Genomic DNA, 22,011 nt, shown 5'->3' on the forward strand with positions numbered 1-22,011 from the left:
TTGTCAAGCCCTGGTAAATGTCTCAGTCCTTCACTCAATTTACACCTGGTATCAAAATGGGATCTGTATCAGGATACGATGTCCAAACTTTTTCACAGATTGCGTTTACATCTACCTAAGATACAAAGCCAGACTACCTCCAGATGTGGACAGGCAGATCTGATCTGTTTTTTCTTATCTGAGTAATTTTTCCAGGTATACATTGCATTTTAATACCAACTGGAAATGGCGTATGTGTGGTGGACTTGCAGTGTGGATGTATTTGTTCACAAACTACCAAATCAAATCAAATAGCCTAATCACCAAAAACATGCATGCACATAAAAAATGAGTTGAGCTACAGGGTTGTCCCGCTCTCCCCCTTCGAGCAGCCAGGGGGAAGGAGGAGGAAGGAAGGAGGAATGGATGAGGGTGGTTGCTGTTGGCAGAGTGAACCAGATCTTATGCCAGCAGAATCTGCTGGAATGGGTGCTACAGTGAGGCAGTGAAGCACACAGGCATTCATGCACACTGCTGCAGGGGCTTGTCACCCAGTGGTGGGTGAAGTACATACAGTAGGTTTCCACACACACACACACACACACACACACACACACACACACACACACACACACACACACACACACACACACACACACAGAGAGAGAGAGAGAGAGAGAGAAAGAGAGGTGTGCTGATGTGCTTCCCTGTAAAGTGTCATGTGTCACACGAGTGACATTTCAGGTATTTGTCCTTGAAGGGTGGAGGGATCCAGAAATAAAAGGATGAAGGAGGCAGAGGCAGAAACAGTGTGGAGAAGGCTGATGGACAGAGGGAGATAGGGCTGATAGGATTATTTTAACATCTAGCAAAGAGCTGGCAGAGGGATGCCCGTATGTCTCTGCAGCACGTCTTTGAACCTGTCCGTCTCCTTCTCATCCCCCTGGATCCCTCCTTCATCCCCTCTCCTCTTCTCTTCCTGCACTCTCTCCTCCTCTTTCACTCCCTCCCTCCTCTCCCCATGTCTCCTTCACCCCTTAACCCCCTACCTTGATAGATCACATGACTGCTGTGATACCAGCTGGCTGACTGCTCATTTGCATGTGTTTCAGCTTCACTCCCTTATTAGAGAGACGGGTGGTGGTGGTGAAGGGGCTGGGATATAGGTGGAAAGGGGCTTAGGGTTAAGGGAGAGTGAGGTGATGTGGAGAGAGTTGGGTGATTGAGGGGCACTCTGAGAAAAGAAAAGAGAAACAGTTAGAGAGAGAGGGCATGAAATACAGGAACCAAAAATAAGCTTATGTTAAAGAACCTGCATTAATCCAAAATGTTGGAAAATTTATCAACATCCTGACAGCTGCACCATAAAAAGTCCCATTTGCAGTCCCAACAGACATTGTAGACCAGGAGTTACTCCTATTCAGGTCAAATATTGAGAATGATGCCACTTGTTGAGGAAAAGAGAACTTCAAAATGGTTGATAAGGACCACCAGTATTTTACACCAAAGAAATCATACAATGATTTAAGGAAAAGTTGTTTTGGCACTTAACACGTGACTAGTCTTCATTTGTGTATCAGTGTCGACATCTAGTGGCCATAGAATTTAGCTGCTACATGTGAAAGGAGGGCAAGCAGTGGCAGGAATGAATGGACAAGTGAAGGCATCAGTATGCTTGTTTGCAAAGTTTTAACATTCCGAAATATAGATGAATTAAATGTCAAGATACCAGTGCTGTGTGTGTGATAGATTGTTGTTTTTTTACGATTATAAAAGTTAGCCCACAATAAGTACAAAAATGTCACTGCCCTAATTTAAAATAAATAAATAAACATACAAACAAATAACTAACTAACTAAATAAGTAAATAAATAAACAAGTCATGAGCATGTATAATGATTTAATTTCTAATGATGTAATATGTTTAGTTGACGTTATTGAAGCTTTATATTAGGCCTTGTGTATTGTTTACAGTGTATTCCCTACAAAATATGGGACAGAGAGAGAAAGAGCTGAGGGACAAAAATATCAAAGCTAGATTCTGTAATAATAATAATAATAATAATAATAATAATAATAATAATAATAATAATGATAATAACAACAACAACAACAACAACAACAATTGTGTGTGCATGTGTGTACTGCCATTTTCTTTTACTACCTGCATAATTTTTTTTTACTCTGATTTTATGTTATTATTGTGATTTTATGTATTTCCGTCTTGTGTGTTTTTACCTATGTTGTCATTTTTAATGCCACATTGTAAAGCACTTTGAGTTGCATGTTATGTATGAAAGGTGCTATATAAATAAAGTTATTATTATTATTATTATTATTATTATTATTATTATTATTATTATTATTATTGTCAATGGGTTTTTATTTACATCTTACAAAAGGGGGACCTGTGCCATTTGTGGGGCCTTGGTATGAAAAAGTTTGGGAACCCCTGTCCTAAGTAAACTGACTAAAAAGCCATAGCAACTACTTTTTTTTTTTTTTTTACTATTTGATAAGTATTTGTATTTCTTTTGTTGACACCGAAAGCAGGTTTTTATATGGACTCTAAAGCTAGTATTTTGTTTGTACCCAGCATTAATTATTGTCCTGTCATGTGAAGTTGACGTGTGATCTTCTTTTTTACAGTAAAGAGAGCACATTTGAACAAGAAATTGCTAACGTCGTCAAATTTCGGGAGTTCCGATTCCACAAGAAGCACTTGAAGGCAGCTTTAGGCATCAGCGTTCTTTTTTTGGAGCGCATGCGCAGTGAGCCACATAGGAAGCAACACAGCGGAGCTTCACGGATTATGTGGACATATCGGTGAACGAAAGCAGCCGCTTTCGATTAATTTATTTGGGCTTTATGTACTCGTGGAAAGAAGGAAGCCTTTTTGAAATGGAAGACTGACTGTTTAAAATAAATTTAATGTCATTTAATGTACATTTAACTGTATGTCAAAAAAACTGAGCGACAATGATGTCAGAATGCGACCCGACAGAGGCAGAAGAGACCAGCCAGTCAGTGCTGGACACCGGAGCAACAGCGGTTTCTGCTTCGGAGTGTAACTTTAACTCCTTAGACCCTCCAAAGGTATTATTTGACAGGAATAGGTTAGGTTTGGGACTTGCGGCCAACCCTGGAGTCGCCGTTCGCATTTCGGACTCTTGTGAAAGCGTCTTGACGGAGCTGGAGACGGAGGGTTCCGGCGAAGAGGCGCTGTTGTTACCGTGCTTAGCAGGAAGCTCGTCGTCTCCGCGGGGTGTACGAGAGAAGCGGAGCAGGCGGAACAGACACAGCTCGTCGTCGGATAAAGACACCTTGGCCTCCCCAGGTAATTGTTCTGGATCAATACCTATGAGATCTGATTAAAGGAAGTAGGGGTGGATTAACAGAGAGCCAAGGCAGGGAACGCATGTTCAATGAAGATATATCCCGAGAAACATGTCTTTTTTTTGTCGCATATAGCTCGTTGCTGGTTGCTAGGTTAGGTTAGGTGTGTAGATAAGTGAATGCAACGTGGTCAAAACGCTGTCATATTATGCAAGCAAGCCCTGTGAGGACTGTTAACCATTTCACTGTGGATCCCCACTGAGAAACCCTAAAGATGGTGCTGCATCGATTAATCGACTGAAAGACGATTACTGTCCAACTATGTTGATAACTGATTCATTTTGTCAAGCAGAAATGCCAGACAGTTTGCAACATTGGCTGTTTTTCTTTGTTTCTAATGACAATAAATGAAGAGCCTTTGGGATTTGGACGTTTGGTTGGACAGTTGGCCATTTGAAGACATCACCTTGGGCTCTGGGACATTGTGATGTGCATTTTTCCACAATGTTTTGATCAACAATGAAAATAATAGTTAGTTGCAGCTCTACCTCAAGAGCCCCTGGTGGGCGCTTGGGCCTGATTTTGTGGGGCTTCTTGGTTAATCAGTTAGTTGAGTGGTCCAGAAAATGTCAGGAAACTGTAACAAATGTTGATCACTGTTTTCCAAAGTCCGAGATGACATCCTCGGATGTCTTGCCCACAACCCAAAGATAGTCATTTCACTATCACAGGTGAGTAAAGTAACCAGAAAATATTTACATTTGAGATGCTCAAATCATAGAATTTCAGAATCTTTTATTCAAAAATTACTCAAATGATCAACTAATAATTAATTAATCATTTCAGTTCTACGGGGAACCAAAACGCTGGATATTGATAGGATAAAAAGTAATAAGAAGTAGAGAAGTACCCTGTTACTAAGCAAACAGACAACTCTGTGACTATTGAGAAAACAGTCCATGCGTACATGTTACTTTGAAGGCGTTTGGCTTGTGTTTGCATGGAGATTGAGCCTTTACCTTGTCTGTGTACCCTGTGTGAGTTTTCCAGTCAGCTGATGTGAAAGCTGCGTGTTATCATCCAGGTGGAAGATATGAGCTGGCACTTCCACCTGGTGACCTGAACATGAAGTCCAAAGTGCAGTTAATAGGACGATCCAAAATTAACCTGTCTGTCCACATTCAGCTTAAAGTTTACCAGCCGCTCGATTGATGAGAACTGTTCTTTGGCTGATGAGTGAAACAAATCTAGAACGGCTTGGTTTTACAAGCATTTAGCTTGTGGCTGGTGCTAATTTTAGTCCCTGGTTAAGAATAATCAGTTGTAAAATGCCCTCAGTGTAAACACACTTACATCACACTCTCATAATTGTATGGGTTTTGTAGTGGTTTTTAAAAATTGTTCTTTGTTAATTCAAAGTCAGGAGAAGCAGGTGTTTCGGTTTCTTTAAAAGACAAACAAACAAAAAAACCCCTCTATATTTATTTTCTTCTAAAAACGTAGTTATAAGACAAGATGTAACTTACACAAATGTAGTACCAAAAGTGTAAATGACAGAGGCAAAGAAAAGACAAGGCAGAAAATAAAGATTATAATGGTAGTAGTATATATTACTGATATAGTAGTAATAATATATATAATATAATATCATATATACATATATAAAAATAAATAGGTAGATGATTAAAATAAAAGTAGCAATTCAGCAGGAGCAAGATTATCTTAAGTGCACATTAATTTAAGACTTACTTAACAGCAACCCACAGATGATTGCTGGCAAAATGGCTTTGTCCTATTTGTTAATTTTTTAAATTTAAATGTATTGATTTATTGTTCTTTATTTATTAAAAATAAGACATAATTTGCCATAGCTGGCACCTGTAACTGTTAACCCGACCTTTCATGAATTCCCATTGGCATCACTTTGTAGCATATCTGACACACACGATCTCCAGTATTTGGGAAGACGTTTTTAGGATATAAGTTATCTTCCCCGTTGCATAACAGCTTTGCCTTTATTGTGATAGTGACAGCTGAAGATATGACAGGAAAGTGGTAGAGAAAGAGGGGATGACATGCAGCAAATGGGCTACAGGCAGGAATCGAACTGGCAGCCGCTACAGAGGACTGACAGCCTCGATACATGGTGCGCACGCTCTACCCACTGAGCTATAGGGGCGCCCCGGGATGAAATACGTTTGTTGTATTATATTGCAACAATATTAGAGGGATGACTATTGGTGCTTTCACAAAATGTGAGATTATTTTAAAAATAATCATCAGTAATGTGGATATAATGCCTTAGTGAGTAAAGGGAAATAATAGATTAGCTGGAACAGTCTGGTAAATTCTCAAAATAACATCATTGAACTGTAATGCAGGCTTTAAAACCAGGAGAAGACAAAACTTCTGACATATATTTTATTATATATAAAATCTATCACAGTATCGTCTGTCATATCACAATACATTGAAATATAATATATTGCCCAGCCCTATATCCTCTTCAGTCTAGGTATAGACTAAAAACGAAGGTAAACAGAATCTATTTTTCGCCTGTGTCTGTTGTTTTGATGCTTCTCTGTTCTCAGTGTTGCATATTTGCAGCACTAGATTTGTTTGGACTATAAAAAGAAGAAAAAAGATGGTATTGGGGAAAACAAAGAAAAGGTGATCTAGTCACCATGGAAGCGGCATTTATTCTGACTTGACTGCTAATTGGATTTAACACCTCTCCCCCTCATACCACCCACCTTTTTTCCCTTGCTGCTACATAGTTTTGGAGCATTTTTTTCCTTCTGTATTCACTTCTATTGGTATCTCTCTCCGTCTCTGCTGAGATCTGTTGTTTGACCATGTTCTATCAGGGCTAGAAATCTAGGCCACGGGTTGACATGCTGAGCCTGAAATTGCAGGTGTTAGTGTCCCATTTCCCTGTGGCCTTTTAGTATAATAGTGTTCAGGTCTAGAATTACAACACAGTTTTCATTCATTTCATCACAAATGAGGTGCCACCACACGTGGTCCTGAGAGCTGTTGTGCTGTATCGCTTTGTGTGATACGAAATGTCATACCAATCTCCATGGCAAATTCTGGCTGTTAAATTCTGCCATGCATATCAAGTACAACTAGACCATAAACCATGTAAGGCCTTACAGCTAAAATTTACATTCATATTATCTGCCAGGTCCATTGTTCATTCAAGTTATGCAAAATACATTTAATCTTTATTGTTAGATTTACATATGTTAAAATATTTAATTACGTAACTGTCTAAACACAGAATAACAATTAAATTCCACTAAATGTCACTAATTAAAGCTATTAGAAGGAACTTTTGTTGATTTTTGAGGCCCCTGTGGACAAAAGCAATAGTTTTTTCATCGTAATAACATGAAATATAGCGTCAAATATCAAATTATTTCCTCTTGTTAACTGGTTTTCTTGAAAAAATATAAATTGAGGCTTTCTTCATCTTGATTGAAAGAAGAATCCGACCAGGTGGCAGGCATTAAGAATAACTATACAGAAATAGCTGGTCTTCTTGTTTGCTTATGTAGGTCATATAGAGACATCGGTATTAAATTTAGACTTTTTCACAACCAGTTAAAAGCTTCTTGTAGTAGTTTTAATCAACAATGTGGTCCTCCAATGTCTAACTTTGCATATAATATTCAGTGTGGCCACACATCATAGCAGTAACCTTTTTCAGAGTGCAGTGTTGCAAGATGTCACACTGTGTGCTCTGCAGGTCAGCAGGTCTCTAGAGCTCTGAGCTGCACTCCGGCTGTGAAAGAGCTCTGTTGGGCCACTTAAATGGCCACGACTCAGAGAGAGAGAGACAGACATTAAATATGTATAAAGCCTTTGTTCAAGCAAACACACAAGCAGACATGCAAACTCTCTGTAGTCCCATACAGTGCATGATGATGATGGTGATGGGAGGGAATTTGAGAGAGAGAAAGTATGCATTAGTGTTAACTTTCAACTTTCACTTTCTGCGGGGTGAGAATAATGGAAAGAGGGAGAGACATAGACATTTCTGCCTCCTGCAGCCAAACATGGTGACATTATTATATACTTTCATCAATGGTATAATCCAGTGCAAGCATACATTCTTCATCAGGCAAGACAGCTGAATAAATGCACTGAATCTATTGTTGGAAATTGCATGACAAAGATAAAATATTTTGTCAACTCTGTCTTGCGCACAGACAAATTGTGTTGTAAATCAGGACTTTATCACAATCTATCTTTAGCTCTGTGTAAACACCGTATTATTCCTCTCTTAATGTCAAGATTCAGCCGTTTCTAAATTACAGTCAGCTTCCCTGCAGACCATAAAAGAGATGCTTTCATGGTTACACTTCTTGTGGCCAGTGGCACATTTGCAGTTACTAGATGCAAACAGTACATCAACTAGATGACCTTTCTGGTTAAAGGGGGTCTCTCTGGACTGCATAGTGGTCAAACTCAGGGACATGACCTCTCTCATTAATTGGACAAAGATGGTGTTACAAGCATACAAAACCAAGAGATCAAATGTTACATGTCTTTCTAGTATCAGTCAGTTTTCCAATTGGAGCAGTACAATGCACAGTGATTTCATATAGTCCATACACAACATATTAAGCCAGATATGTTGTATTTATTGTTTTAAATACCATGTACTCTATATTCATCCAGATTATAATCTAGTAGTTAGGAATCTCTACAAATTACAGCTGCAACAAAGGCTTATTTTCATTATTGATTAGTTTTTTGGTCCATAACATGTCAGAAAATGGCAGTTAATGTTGAAATGTTTCCAAAATCCCAGAATTACGTCCTCAAATGTCTTGTTTTGTCAACAAAAATATTCAGTTTAATGTCAAAGTGTACTAAAGAAACCAGAAAATATCAGGTAATTTGGATAGTTTTTCTTCAATTACTAATAGTTGCCGATTAATTTAATAGCTGATAACAAGCTATTAATTGAATTGCCTAATCCTTGCAGTTATTCTACTCCTGTAAACTGGTAGCATAATGATTTAACGTTAATGGATTTTCTTCATCAGGAGGGATAAGATTCAAGTCTTGGGGTAATTCTCTGTAGAATGATCTGATCTGATGGTGAAAGTTTGCCAAAGTCAGAATTCTTCATCTGGTACTCTACTTTCACATTTCTTGAGGCCTTATTTTAATTATTTCATAATATAAAGTAGGCTTACCAACTGCCAAATTTAGCACAAAACACAAGAACAGCCTTGCCTTTGTATCCCCTAACTCTGCTCACTTCATGCACACACCTTGAAAACATAATTAATGCAGTAATATGTGACTTTTAGAAAAATAGATGTCAATATTGAGGCTGGTGGTTTGCAGATGGATGAAAATTAACTTTACAAATCACAGACCGTGGTATGAAGTATCCAGTGTGAGTGGAAGTCCTGGAGGTCCCCTGTTAAGTAAAAGACAGCAGACTAGATTGGATATTTGATCAGATCTAGGTGGGCCACATCATGAGCAAACCCTAACATGCAACTTTATAAGTAAGCCAGGTCCCTGATGTGATTTTTGTATATCTCCACCCCTCTGTTATCTCCTTCCTCTTTTTTAATTAGCTTTTTCCTCAGCCACCCTTCAAGTGAATTAGCTTCAAAGCTATCTTTGTTGCTCCTTATCTCCCTGTGACAAATGGCATGTTAACTGTAACCCCTGTCCCTTTGTCCATTCCTCCTTCCCTCCCCTCCTCCCTGAGTCTGTCCCTTCATCCCTTCATGCATCCCACTGTGACTTTAGTGTGACTGATACACAGCATATGGAGCCTTTCTGTCAGCTGACTGTTCTGCCCAGAGTGAGGAGGAGGAGATGGTAGAACGTGTCTTGTCATGTGGTTGGGCCTTCATCATCAAAGGAAAAATTGGCACCTCATATCCACCAGAGAGCAGTCACATCCAGGGAATTATATGAGATCTGCAAGGCAATTAGAAAAATGCCACTTTGTGACAAGTGGCAGAGTCACTCATTTCTCTCTGTCGCCCCCAGCAAGAAGGTTCTGGATTTATGTCCACTGATGAGCTGGACACATTTTTTTGTGGAGCTGGCGTGCTCTGTGTGTGTCTGCAATCGACCTGCATGTCCACAAAGAAACCAGGTTTGGTGAAATGGTAGCTCTAAACTGCCCCTAGGTGTGAATGTGATGGAGTAGTTCTAGCCTGTCCAGGTTGTAGCCCATCTCTACTCAGTGTGTACTGGGAACAGCTCCAGCTTCCCATGACCCTGAACAGGATAAGCAGTCTAGAGAATGGCTCCAGTACTAGTAGAATGAGTTATTAAAGGAGAGACAGTAGATGGAAAATATTGACCTGTAGATATGTGTGCAACCATAGAAATATACATTGTTTTGGGACTGGGTGATATAACTGAAAAATGTCACAATAAAATTAGAGATGGGGAGTATTGAGGCTGTCGGTCCTCTGCAGCGGCTGCTGGTTCGATTCCCGCCTGCAGCCAAAAAATAATCTTAACAAAATTAGAGATGGGGTCGATCCGACCCAATATTGGTATTGGGGCCTGATATTAAAATACGGCGTTCATCGGGTATCGGACTCACAACATCCATCCACATTTTGATCAAAATTACTCCACACACCACATGTTTGCTACGTGTTGTTTATTTATGTTAAAGTGTTCTGTATTTGCATGTAAGAAATTGAGAAAGATGCATTATCTGATCTCTGATTGGATCTTTACATCGTAAACAGGTTTGCCTCCCTTGTACAGTTATCACTGAAATTTAATCTTTCTATTTCAGGTTTTTACACCTTATAGGTTTTGTTGCTTCTCACTCTGCCTGCCCATTATGTCCTCCTGTAACTCTGTTGGCAAAAATCTTAAATGTAAAGTTGACACACAACAAATTTTGAGCAAAATTTTTGTGTGTTAATTACTTAACACACATTAATTGAACAGTCTGGATTCTCTCCGAAACAAATACTAAACAAACCTAGATGAAACAATCCCAGATGCAGTCTGGCAAAAGAAATATACAGAGAATTTACTCTTCCTCAACATGTCTTAAGCACACAGTGGTTCAGTTTAAAATAATGCATCGTCTTCACTGGACCAAAGATAGATAATCTAAGATTAGGACGGATATCAACCCTACATGTGATCAATGCAAGCGAGCTGCAGCCACATTGCTACACATGTTTAGGGACTTGACTTAACTGTCCCGTGTTCAAGTTATATGTATTTTGTGATATATTTGAAAATAAAAAAAAGGAATGGCCTGTAGATCTAATCTTTCTACTCTGGACTAGGTTTTGCAAAGAAAAGTTGTGAATGCTTTATTTATTATTCATAGAAAAAGCTAAAAACAAATGTCTTTAATGGCAGTTGGATCCTTTTTAGCCTACATGCTAGGACTCAGATGAAACCAGGTGAACTGTGATGAGATTGTCAGGGTGATGAGACAAGCTGCAATGATATCTGATTGGGGCTTTAAACTTGCAAATTATTCCTTCAGCTCCAGCCACTTATCCCAGTTTAAAATATGCTTTCTACACTTTTTTACCATTCATAATCTGTTTTACAGTTTTGTTACAGAATGCACTACATAGATAAGGTACCAGGGATATTTCCAACGTTTATCAGTTAAGATTGTTGACTCTGATGATCACGGTCCAGTTGCCCACATTGTAAATAAGAATATTAATCAGATCTTACTCTCATTCTAGGCACCAACAGTGGGGACTTCAACCATTTCCCTGATGATCCCGAGTTTGCAGATATTATCCAAAGGGCGGAACAGGCTATCGAGAATGGTGTCTTTCCAGAGAGGATTTCCCAGGGTTCCAGTGGGAGCTACTTTGTCAAAGACCCAAAAGGGGTGAGACAAATGAAATGGGTCTGATTAAGTAGAAGAGGACGAGAGGAAGGACCATGGATCTCAAAAACATTTGTTTCCTTTACTGCCTTGTACATTAGGTTTTTTAATATTAATTATTAGATTTAGTCACTGTCCCCATTCAGATTTATCCAGTTAGTTTAGAGATCCTAGTAAGTTCTAGGTTTTGCCATATAACTAACAGTTTGTTTTCCTATAAGGTGGCCCTTCATTTCTCTGAAGGAGAGTTGAGCAGCTGAAGGGAATGTACAGGAGTTAGAAAGTTAACATGAGGAAGAGTCTCCTGTGGAGACTGGCTGAATAATGCAGCCAGCGACACTCGCATCAATAACAGATAGCCAGCATGAATGATTAGCATCGCATTAACAAGTACGCTTCAGGGGAAAGATATTGATCTCTAACTTGTTAACAGCATCTCTGTCACTTTGCATTTGTTGTTTATAACTTCACATGTCTTGCCTGTGGTTGCCTTTTTAATTCTACGGGCCTTTTAAACGTCCCACAAAAATGAAAAGGTCAAGTTCAGTGGCCATCATGTAGCTGTGTGTGCTGTTTTTTTTCTCATTGGCTGAATGCATTATTGATATAACTCTCTTTATCATTCTCCTTTCCTTCTACAGAAGATCATTGGTGTTTTCAAACCAAAGTCAGAGGAACCTTACGGTCACCTGAACCCCAAATGGACCAAATATTTTCACAAGGTACATTGTGTCACGTGTGTAAACAATCTGAATGAGTTAATGCACACATGTCACAAAAAACTGCTTTCTCAAGGTTTCCTCTTTGCCCTCTTTCTCCTTCACTCTCTCATTAGCTGTGCTGTCCGTGTTGTTTCGGCCGAGGCTGCTTGTTGCCCAACCAGGGTTACCTTTCGGAGGCTGCCGCCTCACTGGTTGATACCAAGCTTGGCCTGGGAGTGGTGCCAAGAACGAAGGTGGGGGCTCCGAGTTTATCCATGTTACTAAATTTCAGACGTTTTGAATTTAGGCTAGAGAAGAGAGAACTCCAGCACACTGTCCATACACTTGCAGTAAACTTTATGCAATATACAACGTTTTACTACTTAGACACGCATCAGGTAAAACTGAGGAACAAAGACCAATATAGCATCACCTCCTCATTTGTTGCCAGGAAGCATGAGACATCAGACAATCAGTCCCACAGTCTGTATGCATTGAGACTAGGGATGTCCCGATACAACTTTTTCACTTCCGATACGACACCGTTATTGCAGCCTTGAGTATTGGCCAATTCCAATATCGATCCGATACGATATCAGCATGAATCATACATACTTTCATTACTTATTTTGTAGTGTGGTATGTTAGAAAAGGCTTGATCAAGTGATGTTACTCAAACAGAGAACAATAGTCAGCAACCACAGTCACCTATGGATAGAGGTGCTGGAGCGGAAAATGGACTGCTTATTGAAGCACTTATATCGGAGATTTTAGATGCAGTCCGATAAAATCTGATACTCGTTTTTTGGCTGATATCGGACCGATATCCGATATCGATATTGGATCGGGACACCCCTAATTGAGACAATTAGAGGGCACATCCCAACGCCAACAGTGGACACTCACAGTCAATTTTTACTTAAATAAAAATGAATTTAAATGAAATCTGCAAAAATGTATTGCAGTAGAATACTCAGTGAACACCTGAATGCATCTTAATCTAGATGCGATTATGTTACATTTTTCTTCAGCTATAAGATAGCTGTTCAGCAGCAGCCACAGCGCACAACCAAGCTGGTGTTAATTTAAGTGTCTGAACTGTCTTCCTTTTGTATCAGGTGGTGTATCTGGCTAGTGAGACTTTCCACTACAGCGCCATCGACAGAGCCAAGTCCAGGGGGAAGAAGTACGCCTTAGAGAAAGTTCCCAAGGTGGGACGCCGCTTCCACAGAGTCGGCCTGCCACCCAAGGTAACACAGAGTGGAAAACCTTCACAGTTTGTCACCAACTTGTAGCTGTTTTGTCATAGCAATCAATGAGAAGCATTGGCTGGAAATTCTTCTCTTGTTCATTCTTGTGTGGTATATCCTTGCAGATTTTCTTTTCATTTGCTTTGTGTTACTGTGTGAAGCTGCGTTTTGAGTAGGAATAGGAATGTTGCGCTTACAACAACAGTCACTTCAGGGTAGACAACCAGCAGTTAATTTGATTTGTGGAGATAAACTGTAAATGTAAAATCATGATATATCATATATCATCATATGTAACTATTATTTTGTATTTTTTCCTGTTGTAATTTTCAGCCATAAATGCAACATTTAAAGATAGTTAAACACGATCTAATCCATCTGACATTTCTACTGTGCATATGTTATGGACTGTTTTGCTTTACTAGCATCTTTGACGAATGAAATCTAACAAACAGTGACATTTCACCACTGGTTGGACTAAACTGGTAGTTTTGGGCAAGGTTGAGTTGTAATTTTGTTTGGTCTGTGGCCCACTCAGGTCTCCAACCTTGCGTTAGTGAAGCATTAAACATGCATTTTTGACAAATGTGATGTATGACTTTGAAATAACATCATAAAAATTGCATTAAATTGTATGTACGCGGGGGTTTTCTAGCTGGAACTTATTGTAAACAAAAATTTTGATTATACTTTACAAATGGTGTAATTGGAACAAATGCTAATATATAAAACTAACAATTTTTTGTAACATATAAATAATTTCTCTAATGGAATGTTTTTAAATTTTACATATACACATCATCGTGTGGTAACAAGAATTGTGTCGGTGCATAGAGGGCTCAGAATAGCTACTGATGCAGCCCTGGCAGAGGACAGTAGAGGGAATCGTGCCACGCTGCCTGTCTTTGTGTTCCTCAAAAGGACAGGTTAATTCAGAGAAATAGGTCAGAGGAAGAATAAATGTCATCTCTGCTTTAAACTGTGTTCTTTTTTTCAGGGTCTTTCAAACAGTGGTTGGGTATTCTTGGATCTCTTTTCTAGTGTACTGTACTTGCATCCAATGCCAGTTTTACCATTTAACAAAAATACATAAAGTATTTTCTAGCTTGTTTCTGGTTTCTTGTTTTCTGGTTTCTTCTGCACAAAAGCATCAACCATGTATAAAACAAGGAGATATGTAATGTACTGGGTTTTAGCAAACTGCTATTTTCTGCCTGTAGTCTCTGGGCATCTGAGGCAGCCATCCTGATGATCTATAGCTTTGTAGGAGTTGTGAAAAGGTGCTGAGAAAAATGTTGAGGAAGCAGTATGAGGAAGTCGGCTTCATGTTACAACTGTCACACACTGTTGACATCTCGTGTTACATCATTCCACCACGCTACATCATTACCATATAATCAAACTACCCACTATTTTCAGAACACTGAACACTCCAGCATGATGGGTTTTTTTTATGTATATTTGATACATGCTGTGTGTTTGTTTCCAGGTGGGCTCATTTCAGCTGTTTGTGGAGGGTTATCGTGAAGCAGACTACTGGTTGCGGCGCTTCGAGGCAGAACCTCTGCCAGAGAACATCAGGAAGCAGCTGCAGTCACAGTTTGAGCGGCTGGTAGTGTTGGACTATGTAATTAGAAACACAGGTGAGGGTGTGTCTGTGTTGACATTTTAACAGTGTGTACCTAACTTAAACACAGCACTGCATAACAGTCCATCAGTCAAACCTTGTTACCTTTCTGATTCTAGATTATTGGCATTAGTTTACTTTTGCGCACTAGCCATTTACAGCCGTTATCAGTGTTCTTTTGCATTTCATAGCTGCTCATAGACCATATTTGTAAGTTCATTATTGTTTTATATTGAATCACGGTCAATGATTTTAAAAGCTTGCTAAATCTGTCCCCACCTACGCATCTTCATTTGACACATTCCTCTTATTCCACATACGTTCATTTCCATTTTCTCTTTGTCCTCCTTCTCAGATCGAGGCAATGACAACTGGTTGATCAAGTATGAGAAGCCAGGAGAAGGAGGAGGAGAAGGAGATGGACAAAAGGTGAGGTTAAATCAACACGTATGTAAGGTGTGTTCAGCTGATCATAGAGCAAATTATTATCCTGTTTCAGGCAGTTGAACTGTTGGAATGTTGAGGCATTTTCATGGTCACAGCTCACACACACACACACACACACACACACACACACGGACACACACGGACACACACACACACAAAAAAAACAAAAAAACAAAAAGCTTAAAGGGACAGGTCACCCCAAAATCAAAAATACTAAAACAATTTTAATACAAAATATTTTCCTCTTACCTGTGGCCAAAAATACACCAATGAGTCTTTACAGAAATCATGACCTGGTTACTCAAGATAATTCACAGACCTTGTTTTGACCTTGTTTCATTTACAACTATTTTCTCTCTCTTGTTTGCCAACCATATCAGCACACCAGGGTTATTATAGTTTTTTTCAATAGTTTTTATTTTGTTCTAAGTTTTCTTATCAATTCAGTTAAGTTTAATTTTTGTTTGCAATGTAGGTTTTCTTCATTTTAGTTTTTATTGTTGCAAAAAGTTTAGTTTTAGCTTTGTTTTACGGGTTTCAGTATTAATTCTGAGTATCTAAGACTGTGCCATGCACACACAATATGCAAAATGCTTAGATAATTTTTATGCCCACTGAGATGTCTTACTATATATACTGTATTATATATAGTAAAAAGTCTCAGTAGGCAGTATATCAAATATAGTATACTATATTTTATATTTTTTTTAATTGTGGAAGATCTTTATATTTCATGTTTATATTTTTACGCTTACATTCTTGTTATGCTTAGATTTTATATCCTTATCCTTTTTATATTTATCTATCTTTCCTTTATGTAGATTTGGTACAACACACTTAATCTCATTGTACATGTACAATGACAATAAAGGTACTAATATTGGTATTTTTTGTTTTGTTCAGTATAGTGGTATTTGTCAAAGATGAGTTTTAAGGTGTCTAGAATAGGTATTACAATAGACACACAACTGACTCACAGCAATCTGGAGAATTACTGAGACTCCCAGTCTCAGTTAAGATAAGCACCAGTGTCTCCTCCTTTAGTTTTTATTTTTATTTCTGTTAAGTAAAATTGATTTTCACACCCAGTTTAAGTTTTTAATTTAGTTTTAGTTAACTATAATAACATTGCACTTATGGAAGGAAGGAAGTATGCATCAGCTAATGGACCAGAGGTTTGAGACGGCATGGGATATAAACATTAAATACACCCTCTCCTCTTTTGTCTGTGAGCAGATGCACGTTTCCTTCTGTGTGGTGATACGATTGGTGGTCCGTTATATTCTTGAGAGGACAGACATCTCCACAGCTGGTCTCTCCAAAACTTGCCAGCTCACTCAAGAACAATCTAGATGGATAAACAGCACTACAAATAAGAGGGAGAATCTGTATTTTTGCTTTTGGGGTGAACTGTCCCTTTAAACAAACACGCCTGTGTACTTCATGCGCTGCCACACATTGATACACAGCACACTCAGGGCCCCACATACACAGACAGACAATAGCTTGAATATTGCAGGTCTAGAACAAACTTGAGCCCCGGTGACCTTGTTAGTTATAACAACCAGAACTCTGTGTGACTCCAGATCATCAGTCATTATTTGCCATGTGTTGATAAATGAGCAAAGGTTGTCATCGCTCTGTCCAATTAATCAGACCTCTGGACAGTGATCAATAACTGGTCTGCTCACAGGTCATTAATCATCCAGTCAGTTGCTGATGGTCACGTCTCTGATCCTCTCTCCCCTCACTGTAGGATGCAGAGTGGCCAGAGAGCAGCTCAGACTCCTGCATCAAGATTGCAGCAATTGACAACGGCCTGGCCTTCCCCTTTAAACATCCGGACGAATGGAGAGCATGTACGTTTCCTTTTTCCCTCACCTCTTTAATTCGTATTCTGTCTATATTGCTCTCTGTTAACACTCTGTCCTTACTAACAATGGTGTAAGCAGCAGTTATAGACTTTAATTCTGGATCCATTATTTTTTTACAAACATCACAGATAAAGCCAAATCTGATTTAAGTACTCAAAGGCACCAAACAAACAAACAAAAAAAACCCACTCAAATGAAAACAAATAGATGTAAGAGTGATATCAATCTTCTCATCTGATCTCTCAACAAGAAAGGCTATGAAATAGTTACCTTTTTTGTGTATTTTGGCAAAATATGAAGGACAGTTTACAACAAATACAAGCATGAATAGCTGCAACACCATACATGAATCAGCATGTTCATCTGTGTGTGTCTTTCTACAAAATTTCGTCATGTTACATAAATCTATGTAAAAGTTACGCTTATTTTGGAATACAGCACTCCCGTTGCCCCACCCCCTTTTGCCAGCTGACATGAACATACACACACTTAACCTCTATGCCAAATTTCAGCCTTCTTGGGCGAAAACTGTTGCCACCAAAGAGTGTTGAAATTTTTGTCGACTGAGTGACAGAGCGAGCTGTGGAGCTGCTGGTTGTGGCTAAAAGACAACTCGGTAAAAACAGAACAAAACAGTAAGGCACGATATCACATTACTAGATGGTGTGGACTGACAACAAATGTCGTACTATTCATTCATTCATTCATTGTCCGTAACCACTTATCCTTGAAGGGTCGCGGGGGGGCTGGAGCCTATCCCAGCTGACATTGGGCGAGAGACAGGGTACACCCTGGACAAGTCGCCAGTTCATCGCAGGGCTGACACATAGAGACAGACAACCATTTACTCTCACATCTATGACAAACTGTACTGTTGTGTTGCTGTCTCCCTCCATCAGACCCGTTCCACTGGGCATGGCTCCCCCAGGCTAAGGTGGCCTTCTCCCAGGAGACCAGAGACCTGGTGCTGTCCCGCCTCTCTGACATGAACTTTGTCCAGGACCTCTGTGAGGACCTCTATGAGATGTTCAAGGTACAAGGCACCTCATAGCATTCCTCTTCTCACCTTTATTTCTCTGTTTATGCAGAATAACATGAATCTTCTTTAGTAGGTATGTAAACAAACGGCTGTCTGGTAGCACAGTAACATGTCACACAGTGTGACGTCCACCTGCTAACATGGACTATTCTTTTTCTCTTCAGACGGATAAAGGCTTTGACAAAACCATGTTTGAGAGACAGATGTCTGTTATGAGGGGACAGGTGAGTATTTTTTACTCTTGTTGTTCCCACTAGTCTCTGCGCCTTGTCTCTTTCTCCATCATGTCCTCCATTTTGTTCTTTCCTTTTATATCCTACCTCACTCTTTGACCCACTTTCTTTCTCCTCTATTGTTTGCTCTGTAACCTCATCACCACCCACGCTAACATAATTTCTCATCCTCATCCTTGTATCTACTGCCCTGCCTCACCTTTCCTGTCTCTCTATTCTGCTCCTCACCTCTACCCCTGCTGTTCTTTTACCTCTGTGGATTAATGACCACTGAGTGAGGTTTAGCATGATCAATCCAGTGGCCATCGTGAAACTGTTACTTCTTTATAACGAGTCTATTTTGAGGCATTTCTCAAAATTTACTGTGCCCAGTGTTGTTGTGTTCTGTTTAGGCACCATGATGCTGTCATATGTTGTCATTTAAGTTGAAACAGTGTGGTCTCAGCATTGATGTCATGTCTATATGTGCAGTGCACGAGTACTCAGAATGAAACACTTAATCCCATGTATCCTTTCTGTAAGTTTCTATATTTCATACATCATGAACCCTGTTTGTCACCAGGTCTTGAACCTTACCCAAGCACTGAAGGATGGGAAGAGCCCCATACAGCTGGTGCAGATGCCCCGGGTGGTGGTGGAGCGCAGCCGCTCAGGTGGCCAGGGACGCGTGGTCACACTTGGCAATGCCTTCACGCAAACCTTCCACTGCAAGCGGCCCTTTTTCTCCTCCTGGTAGTCAGAGACTGGTGAGGAAGGGGAGCTGAGGAGAGACGTCTGCGCCAGCTCTTTTTGTCCCGAAGTCAGGAACTGAGGGTCGTAACTACTTGTATTTCCTTGACAAGAAGCGAAATGAAGAGGAAGACATGAAGATGGAAAGTAAGAACGAAGAAATTGCACTCCTGAACATTCCTTAATTCAGGAAGAGAGTGCAGAGAAGCATGGGAGCTGGAGAGATTGGCATAGGAGTGTCTCCCAAAGACCTTGGGGCTGTTTGTTGTTACCATGGTGACTTGATTGGATAATCGGCTTTTCCACAGAGGTGGGCTTTGTTTATTGTAAGGAGGCAGAAAAGATTTTTTTTTACCCACCCAAAGTACCTACTGAAGTATCTTGCAAGGTCTCTTAGTGGGGCTAATGGCCAAAGAACAAGCACTTTGAAACCACAAAAGAACAGATCTGTGGTTCAGTAGTGTTTGGGAATCTAAAGGACTGGTTTCACAGAGCTCTCTAGAAAGAGATTTTTTAAAATCTGGGACAGTATTGTTCCTGGCCTGGGATAAAGTCTAAAAATATTTGCTTTGCCTTGTAGGATTACTTATTAAAATATAGATGTGCCCTCGCACTGCTGGAAGTGTTTGACTAGTGCTACACAAATGGGTCAAACTGCTCTTTACCCAGTGTTAGTTTTCAAAACCACATCTGTTGAACAAACACAAGCCCAGTGTCTTCAACTCTCACTACTGCCAAACTCTGTGTGTGGAAGGAATATTTAAAAGCCTCAAGAAAAGAATATTGCTGAAACTTGAATATGAAATCTGGAGGGGGAGGAGGACTAGTAATAAACACATTGCTTGAATGTAATCTGTTTACGGTTTCTATACAGATTCTTGCTCCTAAACATTTCAATACGAGTGAATGCTCTCAAAAATCGACTTTTCTTGTAACAATGAATGTATTTGTCGTTTGACATGTATTTAATTGCTGACAAGCAGCTTCTCTTGAACCTCGTGGCATGGGGGATGGCGAATCGTCCCTTCCCTTTATGACACCCGTTACATGAAGAGGAAAAACAAAACAGAGGACAATATTTCACATTTGCTCGATGCTGTTGTGTTTTCTTATGTATGCATCTTGAAATTTTTATTCCAACTCAATGATTGTATGAAGAAAAGTTGTATATTTAACAGATGAAAAATAAAAATTTGGGAAATTTAAATCTTTGTTTGGGTCAGTTGTATGTCACAGTTTCAGAGAAAAAGTGCCAGTGATTGTATCAGTAATGAGATAAAGAAGCAGCAAAATTAGCTTTTTACTTTGTTTATTTGATAGGGATAGCACACGTTAAGTGAACATCTGTATAAAAACACAACATGTAAACATGGTGTATGGCCATGGTGCAAGAAGGCTAATTTACATCCATGGTTGGTAACAAAAACAGACATTACAAGTGACAGTATGCAGATACAAGTAGAAAAAGACAAAATACCTTGTGCAACATATCAAGTTAAAGGGGATCACGTTTGTCTTAAGCATTTGTTTGAGATGTATCTTTCAGGTTTTGTATGTAGAGCACTGTCTTATTGCAACGTAGTCACTGGACCAGAATTTTTAACTATACTAGTATAAAAACATGAAACTTCATACCTCTTTCAATACCACAACAAAAAGAAAAAAGACCTAGACGTACAAAATATGACAATTATTTCCTTTTTTTAAATTAAAAACGTGCACACAAAGACTAAACTGAACTGAGGTCTTGAATGAGCACTCAGATCTTTTTTTTTTGTACCTTTTGTACTTTTGATATTATTGAATGTTAGTATTGTTTTTAATAATGTGGCATGGTATTCATATTTTTTGACAGCCTTATTTGCAAGTAGTGGGCCATTCCAGTATTTAATTCACTTTATTGACAGCACGCTTTGTCAAAATGTGGTGTGTCTACGTGTCACCTTACAGCCTCCTCTAATGGTGGCTCTGGTTCTAATGCCACCGTCAGCCCTCTTTTTATATTACATAATGATTTTTAGGGAGGTGGGGCCAGCTGGAGAGAAAAAAACACATGATACACAGAGTATTGCAGCTGTGTACATTTACTGTCCTCAAACTCAGTCGACAAAGGCGTGTTCAGCAGAACTGAAGTGACTCAGGTGTCACAGTTTCCATACAGCTGTGACAGTGGCCATTAAACTAACTGACTAGCTGATGACCGACTAATGATGGGAACAGTAATGCCTCAAGCAAAAGTAAGCTATTAATAACTGTTGAATCTGTCTGTGAAACATGTTGAATTTTGTACTAAGCTCATATGTATGATATTTGAATATACAGTGTATATCCATGAAACTGAGATAAAACACTTCACATAAGATGACTATAATTTACCACAAATATTGTAAAGGAAGAACAACACAAAGCCATCATGTTAGATGAATACTGTAATACTACAAATACCGTAGTGCATTATGGGCTTCTTCTGATGGTTGTACCCTGGAGATCAGTGTTTTTTCAGCCTGCAATGTTTTGCCCGACTTCCTATACATGTAGAGCTGCAACCAACAATTGTTTCAGGACCGAGTGATCAGTTGATCGTTTTTTTGATTCATCAAGTTATAATTTTATTAATGCAATGTTGGAAAATACATAAATTACCCATCGCAATCTCCTAGTCTCCTTGTGCAATCTTTTTTCAAATTATATTAATGAAACCCAGAAATGTTCAATTGTAAACAATGTTTAAAAAGAATGAAAGGAGCAAATTCTCATATTTGAGACACCTGAATTAGAGGATGTTTGGCAAGTTGTCTTGATAAATTACTTAAATATGTAATAGGTAATCAAAAGTGTAGGTAATTATTGACAAATTGATCAATTATGTTATTCTTCAGCACTGTTTGCATCCTATGGGTACAAAAACAGGGATTTGTGGGGCAAT

At 39.2% G+C, this 22,011-nt stretch overlaps 1 protein-coding gene across 1 annotated transcript; it reads left to right on the forward strand.

Moving 5' to 3' along the window:
* The first annotated feature begins 2,736 nt into the window (after positions 1-2,736).
* On the forward strand, positions 2,737-20,292 carry pi4k2b (phosphatidylinositol 4-kinase type 2 beta). Its single transcript, XM_084715866.1, has 11 exons — positions 2,737-3,316; positions 11,037-11,188; positions 11,827-11,907; positions 12,021-12,140; positions 13,005-13,136; positions 14,626-14,779; positions 15,119-15,192; positions 16,967-17,069; positions 17,984-18,117; positions 18,288-18,347; positions 18,919-20,292. The coding sequence occupies exons 1-11, from the start codon at positions 2,959-2,961 to the stop codon at positions 19,090-19,092; spliced, it is 1,542 nt and encodes a 513-aa protein (XP_084571992.1). The 5' UTR covers positions 2,737-2,958; the 3' UTR covers positions 19,093-20,292.
* Positions 20,293-22,011: the final 1,719 nt, after the last annotated feature.

The sequence above is a fragment of the Lutjanus erythropterus genome, chromosome 3, assembly GCF_056507025.1.
Source record: "Lutjanus erythropterus isolate fLutEry1 chromosome 3, fLutEry1.hap2, whole genome shotgun sequence".
In the NCBI taxonomy this organism is placed as follows: Eukaryota; Metazoa; Chordata; class Actinopteri; order Lutjaniformes; family Lutjanidae; genus Lutjanus; species Lutjanus erythropterus.